This window comes from Gopherus evgoodei, chromosome 4 (genome assembly GCF_007399415.2).
Source record: "Gopherus evgoodei ecotype Sinaloan lineage chromosome 4, rGopEvg1_v1.p, whole genome shotgun sequence".
Lineage (NCBI taxonomy): Eukaryota > Metazoa > Chordata > Testudines > Testudinidae > Gopherus > Gopherus evgoodei.
The window spans coordinates 133,125,858-133,151,038 of record NC_044325.1 but is presented as its reverse complement, the minus strand read 5'-3'; the positions used below and the strand labels follow the sequence as shown (position 1 = coordinate 133,151,038).

The following is a 25,181-nucleotide window of genomic DNA, read 5'->3' as shown; positions in this document are numbered from 1 at the left end:
AGCCTCCTTTAGCTAAACACTCTAAAGACAGAAGTGTTAATAAAGTATGAGGATCATCCTCCAGCACAACTTTATTGCCTGTTTCCTTCTTTGACTCACGCCATCCATTTGTCTCGACTGTTCATAATCTTTGACTCAGAACGCTTTCCACATTTACTTTATCTGCAAATCGGTTTGTCACGGCTTTGCAACATTAATTTAATATATTACTTCCTTCACTCCACCACTGCAGAAATCTTTGTCCATGCCTTCATCTCTATCACGTAGGCTCCATTTACATGGGTCAAAAGTAGGACCTTGTAATTAACCACTTGGTGCAGCTCCATCAGTGATAGTGGTGGGAGCCGTGATATAGATATGGCTCAGGTGGAATCAAACATTTTTATCATTATGTAGTCTCACCCTAATCTGAGCCCTGTTCACGTTACAGCTTCCACTGTCCGTATTGTCCAATGTTCCTGGAGCTGCCCTAGTGGTGAATTATAAATACTGGTTTTTTGCCAGTGTGACTATTGCAGCTCCTTTCTCTGTGGCATCCTGAAACCGCCTCTGTCCAGATTCCAGCAGGGGAAGAATGTTACTCTTATTCTTCTCTCCTCACGTGTACAAAGAAGCACATTCTCAAATACTTCCACTGACCACTGAAGAAAGCATCATTATAAAAACAGATGGCAGCACAGGCAGGCTGTTTAATAAGAGTGGTACAAGGTTTGGAGCACCTCTGTGAGTTACTGTGTGTTTGTTACTTAATTTTTCAGTTCAGCTAGCTTTCTCCACTCTGTTGCGGTTTCACTGTCTGAATCTAGTCTTTGAGCAAAAGTGCAGAATAAGCAGGATGGGCAGGAGGGGTCCCTGAGGTTGCTCAAAAGAGCATAATTAGAACTTCCTACTCAAGTGGAACTCCAGAGTGCAGAGCAACAATCAGGTGAGGTGCTGTTATTCCTCCTCCTCCTCCGCTTGGTATTGGTTGTAGGCTCCATATGGGCAACTCATGGATAGAACTACAGAGCCAAATTAATCTCTAACTGCACCTTGTAATTCAACAAAAAATCTGCATGAACCTACTGCATTCTAATCCCAGTTCCAGCCACTCATTCAATGTGAACTTGGGAGAGTCACTTCCTGTCTCTTTCTAAAATGGGGTTAATAAAGTACCAAACACGGGGGTGTGTATGGACTGATTGATGTTTGCACAGTGCTCTGAATTTGTAAAGCATGATGTAAGTGCTAAGAATTATCTATTAGAAAAGCCTCAAAGCCAGACTTGGTGGGCAGTTCAAAATACTAAAATAAAAACAACTTGAACCCATTTAGGCTCCCACATGAAATAGACGTATGAGGACCTTCGCTACGGAGCATGTTTACTCATTTTGGAAGAGTTATGAGTGTAGATGCTTGTTAATGGAAGGTCCAAGTGGTTCTTTAGCAGTCGGTTGGATAAGGTTGGGAGACTCTTGTTGCTGGGTGCTTTCGTCTCCTCTTATATTACTTCTCCGCCCACGGCACTGTGTCAAAAAGATGAGCGTGGATTATTAGACTTCCTTCCCAGCCAGCCAATCTTGCCCTCATTTCTCACTCCCTTGCTAATAACCCAGCCACCCACTCCCCTTTTACTTTGAAAAGTAATCTTAGCGGCTGGTTGCCTCTCTGCTGTTCCCTATCATGCCTCCTCTCTTTATACCTGGTCTGTTCTCTGGATGTGGTACAGTTTATAGGTCTTCACAGGTTAATTCCCACTGATATCTGGCTTCTCCCTGCACTCAGGATTGGGATACTAAGTGTGGGGCCTATCCTTTGGCCCGTGCTAGCCCTCTGTTCTCTCTGTGCTGAGGAACCCCTCACTCGGGTTTTAGAGGTTGGTTGATAAATGTCCAGCATTGTTAAGGATATTAGGAGACAGAAATTCTGCTCTCTGACTGTTCTTCTCTGGTAATTAAATATAAAAGCAAATGGATCAGGGAATTTTGCTAATATGGTGGGTGAGGAAAATATAGCTTCCTCCCAAATTTATTTCCTAGAAATTTAAACCGATATTAACTAATTTTGGGGGAAAGAGGACAACCCAAATGTGGAGTTAGAAAAGTGGAGTGTTTGAGTTTACTTGAAATAGGTAAACATGATTTTAGATTAATTGTACATATTTTAATCTTTTTATTTCTCTGTTGTCAAGATTCCAGTGCTGAATATTCAAATGAAAATATTCCCAGCTCTTTGTACTGTTGCAGGAACCATATTCTCCTGCACAAACTATTTTGGTGTGATCTTCACAGGTGGTGTTGGCAAAAATGGATCGACTATAGCTGTGAGTGCTTTGTTCTGCCATTATGTTACTTTCTTTTCTGAGTGCTCTGTAGTTTGCATGATGGTTTATAGAAAACTGATATGCTTTCAAGTATGTTAATTTAATGTCTGCTTTGAGTGTAAAATCCTCTTTCACTTAGTTTACTAGCTTGAAAAAAGGGGTAAATGAAAATAGTAGCTTTTGGAATTGAGAAAAGGTTTTAAAAGGATGGATTTGAAATAGGTGTAACTTTAGCGCCCTCGTAGCCAAGATGGAGTCTGCTCTGCAGGCAGCTCTGGCCAAGAGAAGGCGTGCACAGGAATGCAGCAGGAGAAATCCCTTCCACCCCAGGGGCACCTGTTCCAAACCTCCCAGAGTGAACACACACCCACAGGAAAAGTACAATGGATATAACAAAGGGAAGTATTTATTTACAGGGGGATGAGAGGAGAAATACAACAAGAGGAAATATAAGGGGAGCAGTAAAACAGGGCTGCATCCAAACCAAGGCCCCATAGGCCCAGCGGTAGCACAGTCTGACAGGGCAGACACTGAGCAATGTGTCTGCACACAGAGTTCAGGAGTCCTGAGCAAAGTTCCAGTCTGGTGGTGAGTCTTGGGTGCTCCTGGTCATCTTCGGCGCCAGCCCCACAGAGCGACCACCTCCGCATGTAACTAGCCAGCAGCCTCCCTCCTTGTTCCCAATGCAGAGTCACAAGCCCCAGTACTCACAGCCCCACGCAGCTCTGGGCAGCCGTGATACTGGGTCCAGCTCCGGCCTGTCTTTCTCAGGCGATTCCCACCAGCACAGTGCTCCTCTTGGCTCCTGTCCTGGGCTGTCCCTGATTGGGCCTCTCCTCCTCAGGCAGGTTCTCCCTACTTCACTTCTCCAGGGCCTGCTGACTGCCTCTCCCCCTCCAGACTCACCCCCTGGAGTTTCCCTCCTTTTTTCTTACTCTCCCCCTCCCCCCTGGGAAAAAGATTTAAAGAGGCCATGCTCTCTAAACCCCAAAGGGGTTACATAGGTGAATGATAAAATCTCCTTCCATGCTTTGACATTAGTCCTATGTACATACAAAATGATGGGGACTAAGTTAGCTATTGCCATTCAAGAAAGAGAACTTGGGGTCATTGTAGATAGTTCTCTGAAAATATTGGCTCATGATGCAGTGGCAATCAAAAAATCTTACAAAGTGCCATGATACGCCCACATCTTGAATACTGTGTGTAGATCTGGTCACTCCATCTCAAAAAAGATATATTAGAATTGGAGAAAAGGCAGAGAAGGACAACAAAAATTACTAGTGGTATGGAACAGCTTTCGTATGAGGAGAGATTAAAAAAACTGGGACTTTTCATCTTGGAAAAGAGATGACTAAGAGGGGATATGGATAGAGGTCTAGAAAATATTGACTGATGTGGAGAAAGTGAATAAGGAAGTGTTGTTCACTCTTTCACATAACGCAAGAAGTAGGGGTCACCCAATGAAATTAATAGGCAGCAAGTTTAAAACAAACACAAGGAAGTACTTCTTCACACAACGCACAGTCAACCTTTGGAACTTGTTGGCAGGGGATGTTGTGAAGGCTAAAATTATAACAGGGTTCAAAAAAGAGCTATACATGTTCATGGAGGATAGGTCCATCAATGGCTATTAGCCAGGATGTTCAGAGTTTGGCGGGCCTGTGTTTGCCAGAAGCTGGGAGTGGATGACAGAGGATGGATCACTCGATTGCCTGCTCTGTTCATTCCTTCTGAAGCCCCTGGCATTGGCCACTGTTGGAAGCCAGGATACTGGGCTAGACAAACCATCGGTTTGACCCACTATGGCCATTCTTATGTTCTACAAGGTCTTATCTTCTAGAATCCATGAATTTTCCAAACCAAACTCCCTCTCTGATATGCATGCTTTTTGTTTGGTGTTTTTGCATCTGACAAGAATATGAAAGCTATTGACCTTCCAGAAGAGATGGGATAGTCAAAGTTAATATTCTTGTCAGACTTCTTTCTTAACGGATTTTTTATTTTTTATTTTGGGGGGTAGGGGGAGAATCTGTGTTTTTTGTGTTTGTGCCAGCTGAGTTAGTTGGACTAGTCTGCTAGTTATATTTTGCTTTTGAGCATTGACATCTTAACAAAAATGTATTATCACCATTATACAGATACACATGTTTGGGCCCCTGTCATTTAAGAACAGAATCATCTCCTGCCTGCTGTACAAGAGTTAGAAGATAACCACAGCACCATTTTTGCAATTTGAAGCCTTCCCTCCCCTTCCTCCCCCCAATACATTTTTGTTTTGTAGCTGAAACTGCATGTTTCCTTCATACAACACACAACTTATGAGACCTTCAAACCAAAGTCTCCAACCACATTTCACCACTCAGTCACATTTCACTACTGGCACAAGTGAGTTCAAACAGGCACATTTTAATTTAAATAATATGCACACAACACATTTGTTGTTCAATTGTGTGCACTTTTCATTAAGCTAACACTTTCTTCTCCCTCACTATAGGGAACAAGTGTCCTTTCACCCTTTCTTCATATTGGATCAGTGATCATATTAGCTGCAATGATCTACAAGAAATCTGCTGTGCAGCTCTTTGAAAAGCATCCTTGCCTATATATACTTACTTTTGGTTTTGTATCTGCTAAGATAACTAACAAATTGGTGGTAAGTGCCTCAGAGTCATTGATTCTTTTCCTTCATCTTTGTTATTGTATAAGATGGTCTTTGTAGTTTCTCAGAGGTTTACCTTCCCCGCAATGTCAGTCCCCTGAATTGACTAGCCACGCTCTTTCTTCACTGTATTAAAGTGAATTAATGCTGCTTCTGTGTATCCCATGAATCTGTAGTGGTTCTAATTGGTACCTACAACACACATTTTTCTTAATAATTTGTCATAGCCCACTAAGGAATGAACCAGTAGCATGTAATTTACATTGCAATAATTTTTGGTGACATTTCATTAAAATACTCTATACCAGGGCTTTCAAACATATGTCCTGCAGAGTTATTTCCTGCAGCCACCAATCTCCCCTCACCTGCTGCCTCCCCCACCCCCTGTGAGCGCTGTATCCCTGCTCCTCTGCCTATCTCTAGGCACTTCCTGCCGCCAGATAGCTGTTTGGTGGTGCTTAGTGCTTTCCAGGAGGGAGGGGGAGGAGCGGGGAGCCACATGCTCGGGAGGAGGCAGGGCAGTGGTGGGGATTTGAGGAATGGGTTGGAATAGGGGCAGGGAGGGGACGGGGCAGGGTGGAGCCTCATGGAAGGGGTGGAGTGAGGCCAGAGGCAGTGGTGGGAGTGTTAGTGATGCAGCCTTCAGGCCAATGTACTAGTCCTCATGGTCATTTGAGTTTGAGATCCCTGCTCTATACAAAAGTGTTAATAATCGGCTGAAAACATTGGTTCAAAATATATTTTGGGATTAGTTTAGACTAGACTACTGTCTCTCTTTTTTTAATAGGTTGCGCATATGACCAAAAGTGAAATGCATCTGCATGATACAGCATTCATAGGTCCAGCACTTTTGTTCTTGGACCAGTACTTTAACAGCTTTATTGATGAATATATTGTACTTTGGATTGCCATGGTAAGTAGGTCATTGTATTTTCTGTTTATCAATGATCTTTTGTGCATCTGCTTGTTAGCTCACGCTCCCCACATGCATACAGAGTTTGTGCCAGTTGCGTACAGATCACACACAGTTTGCACCAGTTGTGCACAGATCAATCAAAGAAGCATGGACTTGGGAACCTTCTTGCCTGAATCAGTTTTAAACAAGGTTCAGGCTAACTTAGCTGAAACATGGTTTGGTTGGGCTTATGGACCCCAGTCAGTTTAAACACAGTTTTAAAGCCATGTTGAATGAGCAGTAATTGAAGTCCTAGGTTTAGAACCCATTGGGGAGAAATGTGCTGAGATGTATTTTTGCAGGAACGTAATTTCCACACTTTGAAGTGCACCACAGCAAAAGCTCTATAACACACAAACCCACAGGTGGAACTCCTGAAATTCATGTAGTATCAGAGCAATGATAGCTACCAGGATGAGTCTCTCAGAGGAGAAAGTCTTGGCTACAGAGCCATGTCTCTCCCTGATTAGAGCATTGAAAACCAAACCAAGTTCAGATCAGGCTGCCACTTTCTAGACAGCCATTCTAAAGCATGCTCTTTAGACGTAACATGATTACAGCTGCTTAATCCTGGGAGCAGCTGGGAACTTCTTTCTGTACTAGCTGCAAGTGGTGGAAAAGCCCAGCTATTAGGAGATTACAGTACATTCACTTCATGCTCACTGAGGCATGTGTTTTAGTTGGGAGCTTGGTATGTAATAAAGGTTCAACCTGCATAAATTACACTGCTGAAACTTGATCATTCCCATTACAATGAAACACTTTAAAATACATTCAAATACAGCGTTGTGTAAATTTTGTCCCAACGTTAAGATCAGAATTCTACACTTGAAATCATTAATATCCACAACTCATGGGGCATCTTACAAAAGCTTTCTACAGTCACTATAATTTCTGTCTTTTATTGAAATGTAGATTTAAATTCTAGCTGAAAAATGAAGAAAGCCTGGTGCTTTCAGAGACTATAGGAATAAACCTTTAGTGGAGGAAGAGGAGGACTCCAGAGAGCAGTCCTTGATGCTTTTAGAGAGACTGTGGTAACAATGAAGGATAGATGAAATATGGTATGTTCATGTCCAGTATGGATAGATCTAACACATGCCATTTTTCCCTTTGCAGATCTTTTCCCTCTTTGATTTGCTCCGCTACTGCATCAGCATGTGCAATCAGATTGCTTCCCATCTACACATCCATGTATTCAGAATCAAGGTCTCTTCCACACATTCTAATCACCATTAGTCCCTGGGGGGTTGCTGTGATGAGAAATACCTAACAAGTGTTTTCTATAGGGAAGAATATGAACATATTTAGGAGACTAAGGCAAAAGGAGCAGATAAGAACAAATCTAATTTATAATAATCAACGTTGTATAACTTTTATTCTTTGTTACTGGTAACACTCCTTAACTAGTCTTTGCCTATGAGAGAGTGAGTTCCAAGTACTCTCCAGTCAAACATCATGTAGTCAACTCTACTGGTTCTGTGCCCGGGAAAGCATGCAGGAAGTAATGCTTTGTCTTTGTAATTACCTTGAATACAGAATAAACTCTCTGTGGTGAATCGATCCCTAACAACTGAAATTTCTAATGTAGTATATTTACAAACTGCAAAAAATGTGCTTTATAATTTTAATATTTCATCATCTTAGTGAAATACTTTAGTGTCCACTTGAAATTTCTTTTACTAAAGAGCTGAGCTTATAAAACAGAGATATCCCACTAGCTTGTGTGACTGAAATAGCTGAAGGGACTTTCAGTCCAGATTGAGGTGGTTCATTTGCTTACATACACTGTTGAACAGTGTATTTTAGCAGGGCTGTGTCGGAGAAGGGCGTGACTATCAGCATGCAATATAGTGTGGTGTCTTTGTAAATTAATTTTTTTTAAATAAAAAAAACTTGCTTCACAATTTTCTTCAGTGGAAACACTTTAAAAGCAAATTTTACTCTTACTTTTTTACGTATAGAATTTAAGCAAAAATTTCTTTTTGCTCTTTAATAAATAAGGAAATTCTAAGCACTACAATCGTCTTTCCATGTGTGCCAGCTGCTTTGTCACACTGGGTTAAGTATTTGGTCTGGTGAAGCAAAATCTTGTGTGCTGTTAAGCAAGACTTTTATAATGCTTCATGTGTCTACAATGCTTGTCATCCAAGCATCTCAAAGCACTTTCTTTGCTAATTAACAAAGCCTTACAGCCCAACTCCCAAAGCCATAGGCATATTATGCCCATTTTATGTGTGGTAAACTGAAGCACAAGGAATTTAAATAACTTCACAATAGTTCATATTAGGTCCAGAGTAGAACTACTAAAAGTCTGGAGTCTATTTCTCTTCTCTGAGTGACAAGCCATACAGCCCCCTTTTAGGTATTAGGAGTTACACAATCTCAATGCGTCAAATATTTCTCCTGGAATCTCTTCCCATATGATTGCTCTGTCAGAAGTCACGTGCTGATCTAAGGCTGTATGTGCTGATGCAGAATTCCAGGACCAAAGCAAAATGTAACCTACTGAAATCAATCTAAACTGAATACTTACACTCCTGCTCATCTGTTGCATCTTGCCATTTAAATACTAAAATGAAAGGTAAAAGCCACTCAAAGGTACAGTTGCACTGACTAGTCCTTGAGCAGGCTCAGCTCAGAGCCACACCAGTGCATACAGTGAGCTGCAGGTTATTAGCAATGGCACAGAAGACAGTGATCAAAATAGGAAAGTTAAAGTGCTGCTTACCAGCTGAAGTCCCAGAGCCTTAAAATTCCTCATCTAGCTATCTCAGAGACCACTGCTCCCAGTCTGATCCACTGCACCATTTGTGTTGGTCTGGAACAATTAATCTAAATGTCCCAAGGATGAGGCTTGAGGGAGCCAACATGAGGCCTTCACTTCTGGAAATATATCTAAACTAAAGCCTGCTCAGGAAATGCTATGAGATGCACCTTTCCCTAGGCTTTTCACTAACTGGTAGCTCCAGTACCTCTAGTCTTCACTCTAAGAGGAAGATTTTCCCATTTCTGCTTGTAAAGTTTCAGTAGGTGCTGTGGGAAGCTTGCTCCTTATACTTGAGAAATGTTACTGCTCATAAAGCACATCCAGTTACTGTGTATATAGGTACTGTATAAATTGCCTGTAATAAATGAACTTTGCCCTTATGCATTATGATACTGTCTCTATTTATGTGATTGCAGATTATAGACATATGGACTTAAGCCTGTGGAATTAATTGAGAAACTGAATGAGATTTCTAAGTAAAGTGTATCATACTTCATAAGGCCAAAGAGACAGCAAGTTGCAAGTTCAACCTTAAACTTTGCCCTTTCTGATGTAGAGTACAAGCAAGCACTGGATGCAGCACTTTTACAGAACTGTCTCTTGCATGTAGAACTTCCTGGAACGCATCAGCATGAGTACAAACCTCAAGTGTCTTGAAAACAAAATGTGACATAAGCTGCTTTGAGCTAGCTTTCCCCTGAAAACCACACTGCCAGGTAGAAAATTTCCCCTCCAGCTGGGGGCCAGTGAAACGAAAACATTAGTGTTTTGTTTTTTAATTTATAAGGGGCTCAGACTTATGGCAGGGAGTGTGATACAGACAATTTGTCTATATACAGTACATATATAGGCCCTATTTCTGTCATATCTGACCACCTCAAAATCTTTAATGATTTTTTTTTCTCATAATGCCCCTGAGAGGTAGGGCAGTGGAATTATCTCTATTTTACAGGTTGGGGGCTGAGGCACAGGGGAGGATAAGGCCCAGGTATGCAAAGGCATGGAGGAGCCTAATTCCCATTGAAATCACTGGGAGCTAGGCACCTAAATGCCTTTCAGGATCTGGATAGACAAGGTGGGTGAGCTAATACCTTTTATTGGACCAACTTCTTTGGGTGAGAGAGACAAGCTCTGGAGCTATACAGAGTTCTTCTTCGGGTCTGGAAAAGGTGCTTGTCACAGCTAACTACAAGGTAAAACAGACTGTTTAGCATAAGTAATTAACACACATTGTAAGAGACCATTCAAGGTGAAGTGGCCTGTTAACACCTCTTCAGCTAGAGGAAGGACCAAAAAACAAAACCAAAAAATAAAAGGAGGGGGGGAAGATTGAGTTACTGATTGTTGTAATAAACCATAAACCCAGTGTCTGTATAAAGATCATGATTTTTTGTGTTTAACGGAGTTATGAATTTAAGCTCATCTGGGTCTGGTTCCCCACTCCATACTGAATCAAATTCAACTCAAGCCTTAATCTTCAAAATCTCTCCTCCTCTGACTAGGATTTGCCATAACAGCTCTGCTTCTCAGGTGCAATATCAACATTATAGGTTAGATTTACAGGTGCTGAGGACAGAGCCAGATAGCCCATTACTAGAATTCACTCCCACAAGAGAACAGCGTGACAAGTCTTACCACATTCAGAGACAGGAAGGGGAAAAAAAACCCTCTACGTTCTTGAGAATGGAGAGAAAACCAAACAGCAGCTGTTGGCCTTCTGTAAGTCTTATAAAGCATTCAAGATTACCACAGTGTAGACAGAGTAAAGATTCAACCTAGATCCTAAACTGGCCAACCCTGTCAGGATATAAAGTGGGTATATAAGGGCATACACACACCCTAAAACTAATGCTTACAACGACTGCCAGTACAAAAATGAACATCATTCAGATAGCTTATGCAAATGAAACATTTTGAGGGTGGTAACCTCTGGGGAGACCCAGAGATTTTCGTTTACACTGAGGTGGTAGGAAAGAGAACCATCAACTTAGGGCATCCACCATGTGTGTGCCAAAGCTCTCACTAATGCCAAGTTCGCTGTTTATCTGGCCTCTGTGCAGCAGATGGCCCCTTGATACCGACAAGGTCATGGCGAGACTTCTGCGCCATTCAGCCTGCACATCAATATGTGGCACAATGGGCTTGACAAAGGCTTAGCAGCTATGCATCCCAAGAGCCAGCATGGGGCTAAGGAGGGAAGAAGGGCACTGTCATAGGGTTTAAGACCAGACGGGATCACCAGATCATCCAGTTTGACCTGCACATCACAAGCCACCAGCTCCATCCAGGACTTGCACACTAAAAGTCAACAGTTGAAATGAAACCAAAGTATTACAATCATCTCCATGGCAGCAACTGGAGACAGTTCTCTCTGATGCTAGAAAGGGCGGACAGACAGAAATTGCATCCAAGAGATCAGCTATCAGAAAGAGGAACAGCCTCATGGGAATGGGAGAGACTGAGCATTATCACAGGTAAGTAAAGAGAGAGATTAGGAGATCAAGTTTTGCTATTAAAGCAAGGCTTCAATGTATGTTACATGAGAACACGGTGTCTTTCCTATCCCCCAACCCAACTGCAGCACATACCATTAAAAAAAAAAAATGCATTTTATAAGTAAGAAATTTAGCGCTCTGTTTCAGATTATTTTTTGTCCTTAATGTTCTTTCTTACTGGATAATAGACTTTTTAAACTTCCCATATAGTTAAAAATCATGGAAATCTGCATTTGAAGAAATCTTCTTAGGTTTAATGGTCATTCCTTGCAGTTATTCTTCATAACTTTCTTCAGCAGTTGCAGAGAACTATACCTTCAGAGAACTGCACAATGAGCTATCCATAAAATGGCTGCCACCTTCCTTTTTCTCTCTCTACTGCCTGACAGCACCTCAGCATGAAATGGGAAGATTTGGAGAGAAGGGCAGATGACAGGCAAGGATGGCAAATATGGGTAGCCCAATGTGCGGCAAAGCACGGGATGGACTAAGGTCTAAGGTAACTAGATTCATAGATTCTAGGGTCAGAAGGGACCAATGTGATCATCTAGTCCAACTCCCTGCACAAAGCAGGCCACAGAATCCTACCCATCCACTTCTATAACAAACCCCTAACCCTATGCCTGAGTTATTGAAGTCTTCAAATTGTGGTCTGAAGACCTCAAGCTGCAGAGAATCCACCAGCAAGTGACCCATGCCCCACACTGAAGGGGAAGGCAAAAAACCTCCAGGGCCTCTGCCAATCTGCCCTGGAGGAAAATTCCTTCCCGACCCCAAATATGGCAATCAGCAGAAGGTCACCATCTTCTCTACGGCCAGGGGTAGCCAATAGACAGACCGTGGGCCAAATCTGGACCCCCAGGTGCTTTTGCATGGTTTGAAATCTATTTAATTCTCATTATTGGGGTTTTTTTATTACTATTTTCTCTGGAGCCTGTATCTTGACAAAGAAATTTGGACCTTGACAAAAAAAATTTGACTACCTCATTGCTTCTTTCTCACTGGGAAAAATGGAGGATGGTGGCCATTTTGAAAAAAGGCAATTCTTCCTACGGGTTCTCTGAAGAAGATTTCACAAGCCAGTCTTTGCTAACAGGTAAACTTATGAAAAATAATGGTGGCAAAAAGAAACCATTAATCCTAAATAGTTGTTTTCTGAAAACTACCCATTGCATCAGCTCTACACAACAGAGAGAGTCTTTGGGACAGACAGAGAGAGAGAGAGAGAGTAGCACAATCGGGTCCTGGGCCAGGACTGGGGATCCTATGTACTACTGTAATACACCTAATAGCATACATACCTAGCACCACAGGGTCATGTTCCATGAGAGACTCCTACGCACTACAAATAACAAAGGCTAATATAATCTTTGGTAACATATAACACACACATCTGGGTAATCTCTAGGGTCTAAAGGCAGCAGTCATTTGAGGAATCATGGAGTAAAGTGAAAAAACTATATGTATTTTGGAAAAGATTTCAGCAAGCTCTCTCATCTGGGCAACCATCCCAACACATGCAGGAGCAAAGTGTCTGGCTTTATCCAGATATTTCCCGCCCCTCTGGGGCCATTCAAAACTGCAGGCAGTATCAGTTTGGACGCTGGCACTATGCTCCCTGTAAGAATGTGCTAAAGAAAGGGGAGAGATGAGCAGGCATAATTCAGCTCAATGCAGCCTCTGAAAGATGAACTGGAAAAGAGTTTTAAAATTCAGCATCAAAAACAGGAAAGAAGAGTACAGCTTTTCAGGAACACATGCACCACTGAATTTTAACCATGCTGTCTCTCTTCTCTGAGCTGTCGATTTCCCATGTCCCCCGCTACGGCGCACACCGCCTACAGCCTCTCGAAATGGAGCTAGTGCAAACAAGCAACTTCGTGCCAAACCCCAGTTTGCACTCCTTCACACGGTCTATTTTGGGCTTCCTGTTCTCATCAATGCCTAAGCCAACAGGTGACTTTCAGGAAGTCTCATCAAAATCTGCGGAGTTGTTTTTAGCTCATGTAAGTCTGAAACAAGCCGTTCGCTATAAAAAGAACATGAAATCACCTTGTTAATGGGAGCCCTTCAGGAATACACATTGGCTAGAACATCTCTCAGCTAGAAAATTTAGATTTTTTTTTTAATAAGAATTAAAAAATATTTCTTACGGGTACATTTTATCTTAACAATTATTCTCCATTCTTAGCCATTATACAGCAAGCAGACAATCCCGCCTCGATTTCACTCTATTTCTATGTAAGGTCCGTGATTGTCTTCCAATAGGAACTCATTACGGGGCCATATGCTGCCCTTTAGCTAAGAACTGCAGCTTGGTCCATGGTGTCAGTTGGCCTGGATTAAAAAAATAAAAAAAAAATCACATCCATGTTTGCTAGTGATGTAGAAGAGAGGCTTCCAGTGCAATCATGCCCTGAGAAAGAAGAGACTGGAAAGAAACTGGCATCCTGTGGTGACCAGACATCTCATCATTCACAGGAAGAGGGGCAAGGTTCCAGAGATGCTCAGAGCCAGCAGAGCACAGGGCGCTCTGCCTTTGAGTGAGATGCTGACCCAGTCTGGACAGAATATTGCTGCAGGAAGATATCCGCCCAAGCCCAGCCGGGCTCCCCTCTTTCAGAACAGTACTTCAGGAATTTCTCCTTTGTTTCTTTTTTTGTTCTTGATATTCAGTTACTTTCTGCTGGAAATACCCTGTGGAAAATAAAAGCTGGATCAGTCATACACTACATTGGAGTTTCATCAACAATTGACAGGTTTCAGAGTGGTAGAGGTCATTGGCTGGTTTCTGTTTTATAACAACATGCTACGGAAGGGATGCAGAAGCAGAGATTAGCCCAACAAACTCCATAAGAACCAGCAATCAAAGCAGAGAACCTGAAGATGGACCGGGGAAATGAAGCTATGGTCATATTCTTCATGTACATTTCTATAGTACATAATCGCCATGGGATTTAGGTGCTGGAGAAGCAGGGATGGAAGAGGGGTTGGTGGAATCTCTCTAATATGAGGAATAGAATCTAACGGTTCCCGTCAATTTGCATTGGAGGGCACCAGAGCAGCAGCACTGGCTTCAAATCTACCTGCACCTTCAGCAATGATGGGCTGAAGCTGAACCAGCAGTGCAAGCATTACAAATATTGGGGATAAAATGGTACCAGATCCAAACTGAAGGGGATGGAGGAGTGCACTCAGAGTGTGCTGGGGGGCTCAGAGGTGCAGCTAGCTCAGTAACTGAGACATTGTTGAAATTCTTCTTGAAAGTGGCAATAATAATACAACCCAGGTCTTATACAGCCCATTTTACAGATAGGTAAACTGAGGCACAGAGTGATGACGTGATTTGCCCAAGATCAGCCAGAAATCCAGTGGCAGGGCTAAGAATTAGAATGATGCTCTCCTGAGGCTCAGTCTGGTGCTCCATCTACTAGGCCATGCTGCATTACTTACAGCCCTTACGCAGGGTGTGTGTGTCAGGGAATACACTGTAGAGAAGAGAATAAGCAAGAAGCGCTTTGCACTAGTGCTTTCCTCCTTGCCCTTTGACTGTTTTCAATACAAATGCAGGCTGAGTTCTGGAGTCTGCAATTACCTCCGCCAGCCAGGGGCTGCAGTGACAAAAGACACTCCTGCAACCGATACAAGTGCCTTTGCTGATGCATTGCAGGCAGAAGTTAGTGGAGAGACTGACTGTCACTGCCTGTACCATCTTCTCTAACAGCGTCTCTCCCTTCCTGGTTGTGTTTTCAGGAGCAGTCACACAAACATTTGCATCTCATTTGCACAAGCAAATGAGCCCTGCTCCCTCTAGCCCAAAGAAACCAAAGAGTGGCCTCCAAGGATCCTGCTGCTTCCTGAATGACAGGGCAGTAACAGGGAGCAGGGAAGGGGGAGGAGATGGGGTAATTTACCTTCTTGGGTTATCCTGCTCCTTTCCGCTTCCTGGATAAAGAGGGAAAACATCTGAGTCCTCACAAATCTTTTCACAAACTTGCGGCAGGACCTGGAGGCGATGGCTTTGCAGAACGCCTTCTCCTGAAAGGAGCTTTGTCCGCTCTTATTCCACTTGAGGTGCGATGTATAATGGCCAATGGTTTTGACGAAGAATTGCACAAAGGTGTTGGAGACGTGGGCATTCACTTGTTCGGATGCTGAAATGGGAATAGAAGACGTACAGTTTTGGCATGTGGGCTGGTAGTCACACGACCCCCATTAACTCAGGATGTGGGCACCTCACAATCTGAATGTATTTACACTCTTAACCCTTCTGTGAGGCAGGGCAGGGCTATCATGGGGGAAGGGAGGGTCAGATCCTCTTTAGTATTTATGCTCCAAATTTCCCTAAAGGATCTAGGCTGAAATGACACACCCACTGATCACCCAGTCTGTAGGAGGGCAGGAAGGAACTTGAGGCCAGGTCTCCCGAGTCCTGGGCTAGTGCTCTGGCCACTGGGCCATCCCACCTCTCGTCTCCTCTCTGTGTCACAGTCTGGGGCATTCCAAAGACATCCCCCCTGCTTTTCCATTCAAAAGTAGCTGTAACACCTGAATTGCTAACTTGTGTGACTCCCAAACCCAGTCATGGTACGGGAGAAAAGCCAGGAGGTCCCATTCGCTAAGGAGCTGGCAGGAGTATAAACTGAACCATTGTTCAATCCCAGTGTGGTATTCAATTGCCCCAGTCCAATGGATAATTACTGCTGACTACTAAACTTTGACAGAACAAGGAGCAATGGTCTCAAGATGCAGTGGGGGAGGTTTAGGTTGGATATTAGGAAAAACTTTTTCACTAGAAAGGTGGTGAAGCACTGGAATGGGTTACCTAGGGAGGTGGTGGAATCTCCTTCCTTAGAGGTTTTTAAGGTCAGGCTTGACAAAGCCCTGGCTGGGATGATTTAGTTGAGGATTGGTCCTGCTTTGAGCAGGGGGTTGGATTAGATGACCTCCTGAGGTCCCTTCCAACCCTGAGATTCTATGATTCTTATAACAATTTGCTTCCAAGGAACTCCGAGCACTGTATATACATTCAAGAAATTGTGTCTACCACCTTAAAATGTGAAGTACCCCAGCCTGCTGAGATGCTAGATGCATGCCCTCATTGCACGCTGACCTAATTCACGTGCTGTGTTCATGTCAGAAGCAATTGCCATCTTCACACTCTAAAATCCAATTTCTTGGTGTTAAATCACTAAAGAGTTGTAACAGCCACTAGCACATAGTACTGCCCTTCACAGGCCATTCTGGACAGAGGATTCCACCTGCTGCATTAGCACGTATACTCTGTAGTGGCAGAAGGGAGTCTAGCTGTCCAGATCTCCCAGATCCAGATTTCACTGAGAGATATTCAGGTTCACTGGCTTTCTGTTTTATCAAGATAAAGCTATCAAGAGCCTTCTGGATTTTTTGCACCCCTCCCTACTGATGGATTATTTCTCTTCCCTGACTGGTCTTCACAGTCCTACATGGTTGTGGAATTTAGGGAGGAAGATGCTCTATGAGAACTGGCAGGTGATGGTACTATTCTGAAAATGACTTGGTAAAAATCCCACATTTATTGTGTTCCAAAGACTCCAGATCCCATGTGCACATGTGCCAGCTAGAAAGGTGGTGAGGTTTTTAAAATCTCTATACAACACCCAGCCCTGCAAACTCTGCCTGGCATCTGAGAGTCACGCTGCACTCTGTCCATTTTGCCCATCACCATCAATAATGAAGACTGGAATTTAGTAATGTCTGCTAGAATCCAGCTCCGTCTCCCAGAGCTCTCCTGGCTTGTGGGGCTAACAATGAAAAGTATCTATTTTTGTCAATTAAGTCAGCAGGTGATGCTGATGCACACACAAAGAAGGTGCTATAACCATGGGGCTTTTCTGACCACGACTGCACTTTAATATCCATGCAGACCAGAAACAATGTACTATGCCTGCTAGCTGAGGATGGGAAATAAATCAGAGCACTTCCCAACCTGCAGACACAGATCACTGCTGAAATGCAGCCACCTCTGGCGTGGGGAGCTGCAACTAATCAGAGCATATCGCATTGAACAACAGGTGGGGCAGAATGGGTGGGGGAAGTGAAAGGCTGGGTAAGAACCACAAAGTAAACCCCAATCATTGCTAAGTGCCTTGGGATCCTTGACAGTTCCAAGCTGGTCTTTTGAGCGCTGTATTGCAGACACACCGGGGCAGATCCTGAGCTGTTGGAGAAGTCATAGCTCCACCGAAGTCCATGTGGAGAGGCAGCCAACGGAGTGATAATTTTACACCAGCTGAGAACTTGCCCCACACTCCATAAGCTGCACAAACCTCAGTCTCTTTCTACCTCTGAAGCGGGAAGGGCTGAGGTGTCCCTGCAGAAGCTGAGCGCATGGAACTCAGGGACCATGTCTATTCCAGTCCAGCTGCTTAGACCAGTTAGCTAGTCTCTCTGCATGCGTGTGAGTCCAAAGCATACACAGCTCTAGAGATGGGTTGGCTGGAGCTAAGAGGGCAGTGTAGGAAATTGGGTCCCGAGTTCTTAGCCCGCTAGCCCCAGGATGGCTGGTTAGCCTGGGACACTGGCAGTCTTTGTGGGACATTCACAGATACTCCACCATGCGCACCCCAAAGAAAGAACTCTCTGCCTACTCTGTATGTTGTTGTTGCTGTTGTGCGTCTTTAAAGAAGTCAGCATCTCGGTCTGCAGCTTGGCTGGTAAGGTGTCTCCTTCGTCGCCAACCTGAAAGAGGATGGACCGATGTTAGCACGCCAGCTCTTGCAAACCAGGGAAGCCTGAGACGTTGGCTTTTACTGGGAAGAAGGTTTTGAAGAGTGAGAGAGGATTCTAGCTTGCCGAACCACTTTCTGAGCATACCTTCAGGCCCAAAGCATCTTGGAACGAACATATCTTCCCCCACCAGATCCCCTGTGACCCATTCTTTAATGCAGCCGTGCAGTCTGCATTACCATAGTCTCAGTGGGGCTCATTAGCTACCGCCAGAAGCCATCACCTATCCATTTTTATCCCAAAGGATGTTGGAGAGAGACAGTGTGCTCTGTATGCTCGGCCAAGAGGCCCTGCCCCCCTAAGCCTGCGGAGTGCAAATAAGTGACAGGTGGGAAGGAGTGAGTGACAGCTACTGAAAACCCAGGATTAAGGAGCCTGCAGCGGCTTAGCAATACTTGTCAAGTGATGAACAAGAACATTTCAAGCTCCTGCGTCTGGCTATGGGATGGGGAACCGTCTGCATCACACCAGGGACACCTACCGATCTTAAGAATTTCCCTTCGCACAAGTCAACCAGCAGCACCTAAAACCAACAGACAGGACCCAACGTTAGCCAGGCTGCATTGCAAGGCTGCTTCTGAGTGGCAGCGATTTAAGAGAATGTATTTCGAGATCAGTCTTGTGTGCTCCAAGTCCGTTTGAAAAGCTCTGAGCTGCACTTGATTATGAACTGCTCTAGGACACTGCAATGGAAAGGCCTCCTCCAAACTTTCTGCCTGGTGAAAGAGGGGCAGCAGTGCCTGGCCTGGGGGGGATGAATGGACCCGGGACACGGAAAGGAGATTTGGAGCCTTTCACCTCTAGAATCAGTAACTGGGTCCAATCCAGCCCAGACTGAAAGTGGTTCCCATCCCGTGTCTCTTGGGAAGCCCACATGAGATGAGTTCAGGAGTCTCAGCTCACATCCCCATGGAGAGAGGGCCACAGCCCCACAACTGCCCCACTGTTAGTGCTTCCAGCAGAAGGCCAAGGAGCGAACCGGCCTGGAAAATCTGGCAGTGTCTGCACTAGTTTTCTAAGATGTGTTCTCACCTCCCATGAGCTATGAGCAGTGAAACACCCAGGGCAACATTGACAACAGGGTGAGCCGAGGGCAAGGCATGACCCCTTTGCCACAGGGGATCTGGGCTGAGGTCCTTGCCCAGCTAGCAGGGAGGTGATATCAGCATCCCATCTGGCCTAGGAAACAGCTTGGGTGTCACCCTAGGAGCAGGCTGGAGTCCGCTCTTGTTTCCTTCTGGGCCTTTCTCCTCCTGAGGCTGGGATGGAGACAAAATCAGGGCCTGCTACCAGGGCCGGATTTCCAATTGAGCACAGTAGGCACGTGCCTAGGGCACAGTAGGCACGTGCCTAGGGATGCCTTGCCTCTCTCAAACTGTGTGCAATACAAAGGTCAGCCGTAGGCGGCAGGGGCGCTGAAGATGCTGTGCCTAGGGGTGCCTAAGATGTAAATCCATCCCTGCCTACTGCCACATGGAGAGAACAATCAAGGGGCACAAACAGGCAAACATTCATTTTCAAGCCCATCTGCTGCTCTGGCATAGAGACCCCTCAGACAGTACCTCCTCCATCGGCTGATCGAGAACCTGCTCTAGGCAGCGCTTCTGGACTCCAACCATGAAGGGTGTGGGGCAACAGACGGTATCGATCAGGCATTCGGGAACCACGGGGATGTAAGTGTGCGCCCAGGAGAAGGGGTATAGAAGAGCTGCCACGGCATGGATGCACTGGGACAGGACGCTGTCAAATAAATAAGGGTTCTGATTACTAACTGGATTTGGCAAGTAGCTGGCCAGCATGTTAGGCCTTGGGTGAGATTTTCAAGAGCATCTGAGTGGCACAGGAGCCAAAGTCTAAGTGACTTCCAAGCAGAGAGAGGCTCCTAAACAGGTGGGTGCTGTTTTTCATAGATTATAAAACCAGAAGGGACCATTGTGATCATCTGGTCTGAGCTCCTGCATAGCATCGGACAGAGACCACCCCTGAATTTATTCCTGTTCCAACAAGAGCAGAATTTTTAGAAAAACATCCCATCTTGACTTAAAATTTGCCAGTGATGGAGAACCCACCATGGTCTTTGGTAAATGGTTCCCATGATTCATAATCGTCGCTGTTAAAAAATTTGAACCTTATTCCTAATCTGAATTTGTCTTGCCTCAATTTCCAGGCATTGGATCTTGTCTCTTAGATTGAAGAGCCCAGTATCAGAGTTTTGTTTCCCTTATAGATACTGCTGAAGACTGATCAAATCACCCCTTCGCCTTCTCTTGGTTAAGCTAAATAGATTGAACTCCCGGAGCTCAATTCTACTAGTCTCTGTCGGCTGTTTTTGGGAAGTCTCCCAACCCTTAGCACATGGTAGTGTTGCCAACTCTCGGGATTTCATCACAAACCAATATTTGATGTTCTTCTTAAATCCCCAGCTCCTGGAGTCAGGTGATTACACCAGAATCTCAGCTTTCTTTAACGAAAAAATCTAAAGAAAAGTAAGTTTCTAGCTCTGTGGTTGCAGAGAAAAGTTTGAATAAATGCTCCTAAGAGCTCAAAAACCAGAAGAACCTCCCCCCCCATATATTTTTTAAAAAATTATTATTTTTAACCCAATCTCACAATTTTGGGGGCCAAAGCCTCACAGATTTTGAACCCTTGGAGTTGGCCCTGCTGCCAGTGCTGCCCCACCAATGCTCTGAGTGGCCAGGCACCACTATCAGTGGTGCCTCCAGATCTGCCTTTTTGGTACAAAAAGTTTCCCAACTAGAAAACAATAAATTGAGTTTCAGACTAAACTTCCCTAGAGAGAAGAGGAAACCCACTGCCTTCATCAGGAGACCCAACAAGCTAGACGGCCATTAGCCCACACAATTAGCCTTCCCCTACCCCTCAGCACAAGCTGCAGTTTGGCTTTGCCTCTTCAGAGGCTCATAAACCTCATTCTCTTTCACTCTAACACAAAACCCTAACAGTGACCTTGGCAGAGTTAAGGCAAAATAACCTCCCCAATGCAGGGAATGGGGGACAGTCACATGTGCTGATCAGTTAACACAAAAGCTGTTAGGGTTCCGAGTTAATAATAATCATACCTAGCTCTTTTCATCAGTAACTCTCAAAGGAGGACAGGCTCATTATTCCCATTTTGCATATGGGGAAACTGAGGCTCGGGAAGGCACATCACTTGCTCCGGGTCACCCAGCAGGCCGGTGGCAGAGATGGGAACAGAACCCAAGTCTCCTGAGTTCTGGTCTGGTGCGTTACCCGCATAGCGTGAGTCTTAGGAGGCTGGGGTATGAATTGCTTTTCGGTATATGTTGGAAGTTGAAGCCTTGGGGAGTGCTGGAGTGCAATATCGACAACATTGGGGGCAATTGGAGGGTTGAAAGGAGTGCACAAGTCTTCCCCTTCACTCCTTATTTCAATGCTTTTAAGGCTTAATCCTCACTAGACAGTTATTGTTTGCTAATTTTATAGAGAGGATCCTTCTGCAGGGCGGTCAGTATGTGTATTTTTCTTCCTAAGGTCTGAAGAGTGAAAGTCTCTGGTGGCTGGGATCAAATCAGAGACATCCTTCCTGCTGATGAGTCGGAATGACGAAATCCGAGAGGGAGAGGAGAGATTTGCGTCAACTGGCTGTCTAACGAGGACTGAGCATAACCATTACGCTTTGCTGATGTTAGTGTGAGAGGGGCACTTTCCTGGCTACCTGCCTCCCTGGGCTTGTCAGCTTAGTGAGAATTAACCCTTTGGGCTCAACTGGGAACAAACTCTATCTGTCTTGTTATTCCATCATACATAATAATACCACCTCGTTCTTATCTAGCACTGTTCATCCACAGAGTAGTCTGCAAAGGAGGTCAGGGGCATCATCCCCATTTTACAGATGGGGAAACTGAGGCACAGAAGGAAATGTAACTTGCCCAAGGCCATGCAGCAGGCCAGTGGCAGAGCTAGGGATAGAACCCAGGCTCCTGAGTCCCAGACCAGTGCTCTGTCCACTAGATCAGGACTTCCATGCCTCATGAACTGCCTGAGGTCAGTGACCCTTTGCTTGCTCAGACTCCTCAGGGTCTGCTCTCAGAGTGGAAGGTTCTCGGCTTCTCTCTCCTCCCCTGCACCTGGAGTTAATTTATTCTGATTTTATCTCCTGAACTAGATGGGGCACAAAAAATTAATCACCACTCACTGCACTGTGGGGATGGGGAGGATGCCCTCAGCCAGCCCCAACTACACCCAGCCTGGGACTGAGATCCACAAAGTAGTGAACTTCAGGACACATCATTTGACATTTGCATCTGCCCCCTTATGAACGGGGAGTGGAACTGAGGGCACCAGCAGGCTGCATTCCAAGGCTGGCCGAGCTGCACATGACCTGTAATCATGAGCTGAGAGAATCATAGGAATGGAAAGGACCTGGAGAGGTCATTTAGTCCAGTCCCCTGCACTCATGGCAGGACTAGGGTAGGTCTATACTACCCGCCGGACTGGCGGGTAGCGTTCGGTGTATCGCGGATCGATTTTCGCATCTCATCTAGACGCAATAAATCAATCCCTGAATCGACGCCTGTACTCCACCTCAGCAGGAGGAGTAAGCAGAGTCGACGGGGGAGCTGTGGCGGTCATCTCGCTGCTGTGAGGATGGCCAGGTAAGTCATACTAAGATACTTCAACTTCAGCTACACAAATAGTGTCTCTTAGGCCTGGGCTACGCTAGTGGGAGGGTTCGAACTAAGTGTTATCTAGACCATCCCTGACAGGTGTTTGTCCAACCTCGTCTTACAAATCTCCAATGATGGAGATTCCCAGCGTCCCTAGGCAATTTATTCCAATGCTTAAACACCCTGACAGGAAGTTTTTCCTAATGTCCAGTCTAAACCAACCTTGCTGCAATTTAAGCCCATTGCTTCTTGTCCTAGCCTCAGCGGTTAAGAAGAACAATTCTCCCTCCTCCTTGCAACAACCTTTTAAGTACTTGAAAACTGTTATGTCCCCTCTCAGTCTTCTCTTTGCCAGACTAAACAAACCCAATTTTTTCAATCTTCCCTCATAGGTCATGTTTTCTAGACCTTTAATCATTCTTGCTCTTCTTTGGACTCTCTCCAATTTGTCCACATTCTTCCTGAAATGTGGCACCCAGAGCTGGACACAATACTCCTGTTGAGGCCTAATCAGTGCAGAGCAGAGTGGAAGAATTACTTGTAGCTCTCTCAAGCTCTCAGAACTAGCTCTCTGGTTAAATGCAGGGCGCTCACCTGAGCTCCTCTGCCACGAAGATAATCCGTCGCTCCAGAACCACAGAGGCGAAGAGCCAAAGGATGTTCTCTGGACTAAGATGCTGCAGAAGGGCCTGAAACTCCACGTGTTCCAGCCAGGAGTCCAGGGGCCGCGTGAGTTCGATGAGCTGTTGAGAAGGAGAGGGGACATGAGTGAGCTAACAAATCACTACTTAATTCTATTAAAAGCACCATGCAGAAGGTTTCAGACATGCTGGGCTGGGCCCTGCCTGCTTCCATATGGTGGAGAAAGGAGGCAGGAAAGGTGTGGTCTGAGTGCGGGGGGATGTCATGAGAGATCTTCGCAATATTACAATTAGTTAGGATTACTTTTTGGTAGTGCCCAGCACTGTCCCGCCCAGAGCTCACTGATCGAACAGACCAAGAGTGGGGGAAACTGGTGCACCAAATAAGGAGCGTGGCCGAGGCAATAAGCCGCCCTACTTGACTGTGTCCTCCCTGCGGTTGTGCCTCGATGCAAACCCCTAGCGCAGATCGGCACAGCTGCTGTTTACCGGTGGAGATAACTCCAGCTTGACAGCAGGATAAGATCGCAACAGGCAAGACAAAGCTTTCCTGGCGTGCACCATAGAGCTACACCACAGGCTAGAATCCTGGGGGGACCAGTCCTCCACTTCAAAGCTGCTTTACCAACACCATGAATTCATAGGTAATCCCAATTACCAACAATCTCTAGGAGTTCTCACCAGACCCCAGCAGCCTCGCAGAGCTTCTCATGAAGGGCTCTCTGAGTGCAGAGTGGGAAAAAGTACAGAGAGACATTGATAGGAGGAGCCCAGGTATCTGGGACGTCATGTCTGGCATGCTCTGGTTTTGATGGAGGGTATCTTAGTCCTTGTCTACGCACATACTTGCGCCGGTTTAACTAGACCAGCTTACAAAGCACACCCTTAGTTAACCCAGTACAAACTAGTATGTAGACCAGACCTTTGGGGGTTTGCTCTGTGAGCCTCACGGAACGCAGTGGATGGTGTTGAATCTTCAACAAAGATATCCTTTCTCCCAAGTGTTCGTTAGGCATTGGAGTGTATAAATTCTAAGACCAGAAGGAATTACTCCGACCATCTAGTCTGAGCTCCTACATGACACCAGCCAGAGAATTTCCCCCAGTGATACCTGCACTGAGGCCAGTAACTTGTGATTGAGCTGGAGTGAGACACCCAATCTGGATGTCAAGCCACGGGATGATGTCACAATAACCGTCATTGTTGAAAATTTGCATCCCAGTTCCAGCTGTAATTTTTCTGACTTCCAGCAGTTGGACATTGATCTGCCTCTGTCTGCTAGCACTGACTCCTGCTTTGCCCCATGCTGGTACCTATGCAGCACCATCTCTTACACCTCTCTTCAAATGGCCACATTAAGCAGCATCGAGACTGCACAAAAGCAGAGGTAATGGAGTGGCTGCAATCACTGTAGTTAAGGCGAAGGTGGCCATTTGGAATGCCTGTTTCCAGACAATCCTACTTTTCTCTACATCTTTTCCTGTTAGGCTGGTTAGACTTCATTCCAGCCAAGAGCCCAGGTGAGCTCTTACAACTAATTGGTGTCATTGTATCATGTGCCTTTGCCACCAGGTGAAATCAAACCTCTCGCCAGCCTCAAAAGCTCAGCCCTGGATTACTGATCCAGGAGAAGCCCCAGGCATTCGGAACAACCTCCCACCACTCAGTGAAGGGCCTTACTTAGACCTTAGTCCATCCAGTGCTTTGCTGCACATCAGGCTACCCATAGGTCTCCATTGCCCTCTCTCCCCCATGCACTGCCAGATCCCAGCCCAGCCTTCCCTAGCAGCAGCTCCCTTCTCCACTGACAGTGCTGGATAAGCGGCCAGGCTGACTCTTTTGAAGAAAACGCTCCCATCTCTGCCGTTCTGCCAGCAACCAAAGCATGAAGCAATAGGCCAAGTCTTTACACAATCTTACCCTTCTTGCTGCAGAATCA

The 25,181-nt window shown here is 45.2% G+C and overlaps 2 protein-coding genes across 4 annotated transcripts in view; one reads left to right on the top strand and one right to left on the bottom strand.

Annotated features, from left to right (window-relative positions):
• The window catches only part of CEPT1 (choline/ethanolamine phosphotransferase 1), a 46,820-nt gene extending 38,994 nt beyond the window's left edge, over positions 1–7,826 (top strand). For all 3 annotated transcript variants that reach the window (XM_030561151.1, XM_030561149.1, XM_030561150.1), the window contains exons 6-9: positions 2,171–2,302; positions 4,800–4,958; positions 5,752–5,877; positions 7,039–7,826. In XM_030561151.1, coding sequence (XP_030417011.1) covers positions 2,171–2,302; positions 4,800–4,958; positions 5,752–5,877; positions 7,039–7,158 — 537 coding nt within the window. In that variant the 3' untranslated portion in view covers positions 7,159–7,826. The remainder of the gene's footprint in view (positions 1–2,170; positions 2,303–4,799; positions 4,959–5,751; positions 5,878–7,038) is intronic.
• A 5,457-nt stretch (positions 7,827–13,283) lies between these two features.
• Positions 13,284–25,181, bottom strand: part of DENND2D (DENN domain containing 2D) — a 30,378-nt gene continuing 18,480 nt past the window's right edge. The window contains exons 7-12 of the mRNA XM_030561148.1: positions 23,196–23,344; positions 19,515–19,692; positions 18,434–18,475; positions 17,814–17,904; positions 15,099–15,338; positions 13,284–13,881 (exon numbers count right to left, since the gene is read on the bottom strand). Of these exons, the coding sequence (XP_030417008.1) occupies positions 13,817–13,881; positions 15,099–15,338; positions 17,814–17,904; positions 18,434–18,475; positions 19,515–19,692; positions 23,196–23,344 (765 nt within the window). The 3' untranslated portion in view covers positions 13,284–13,816. The remainder of the gene's footprint in view (positions 13,882–15,098; positions 15,339–17,813; positions 17,905–18,433; positions 18,476–19,514; positions 19,693–23,195; positions 23,345–25,181) is intronic.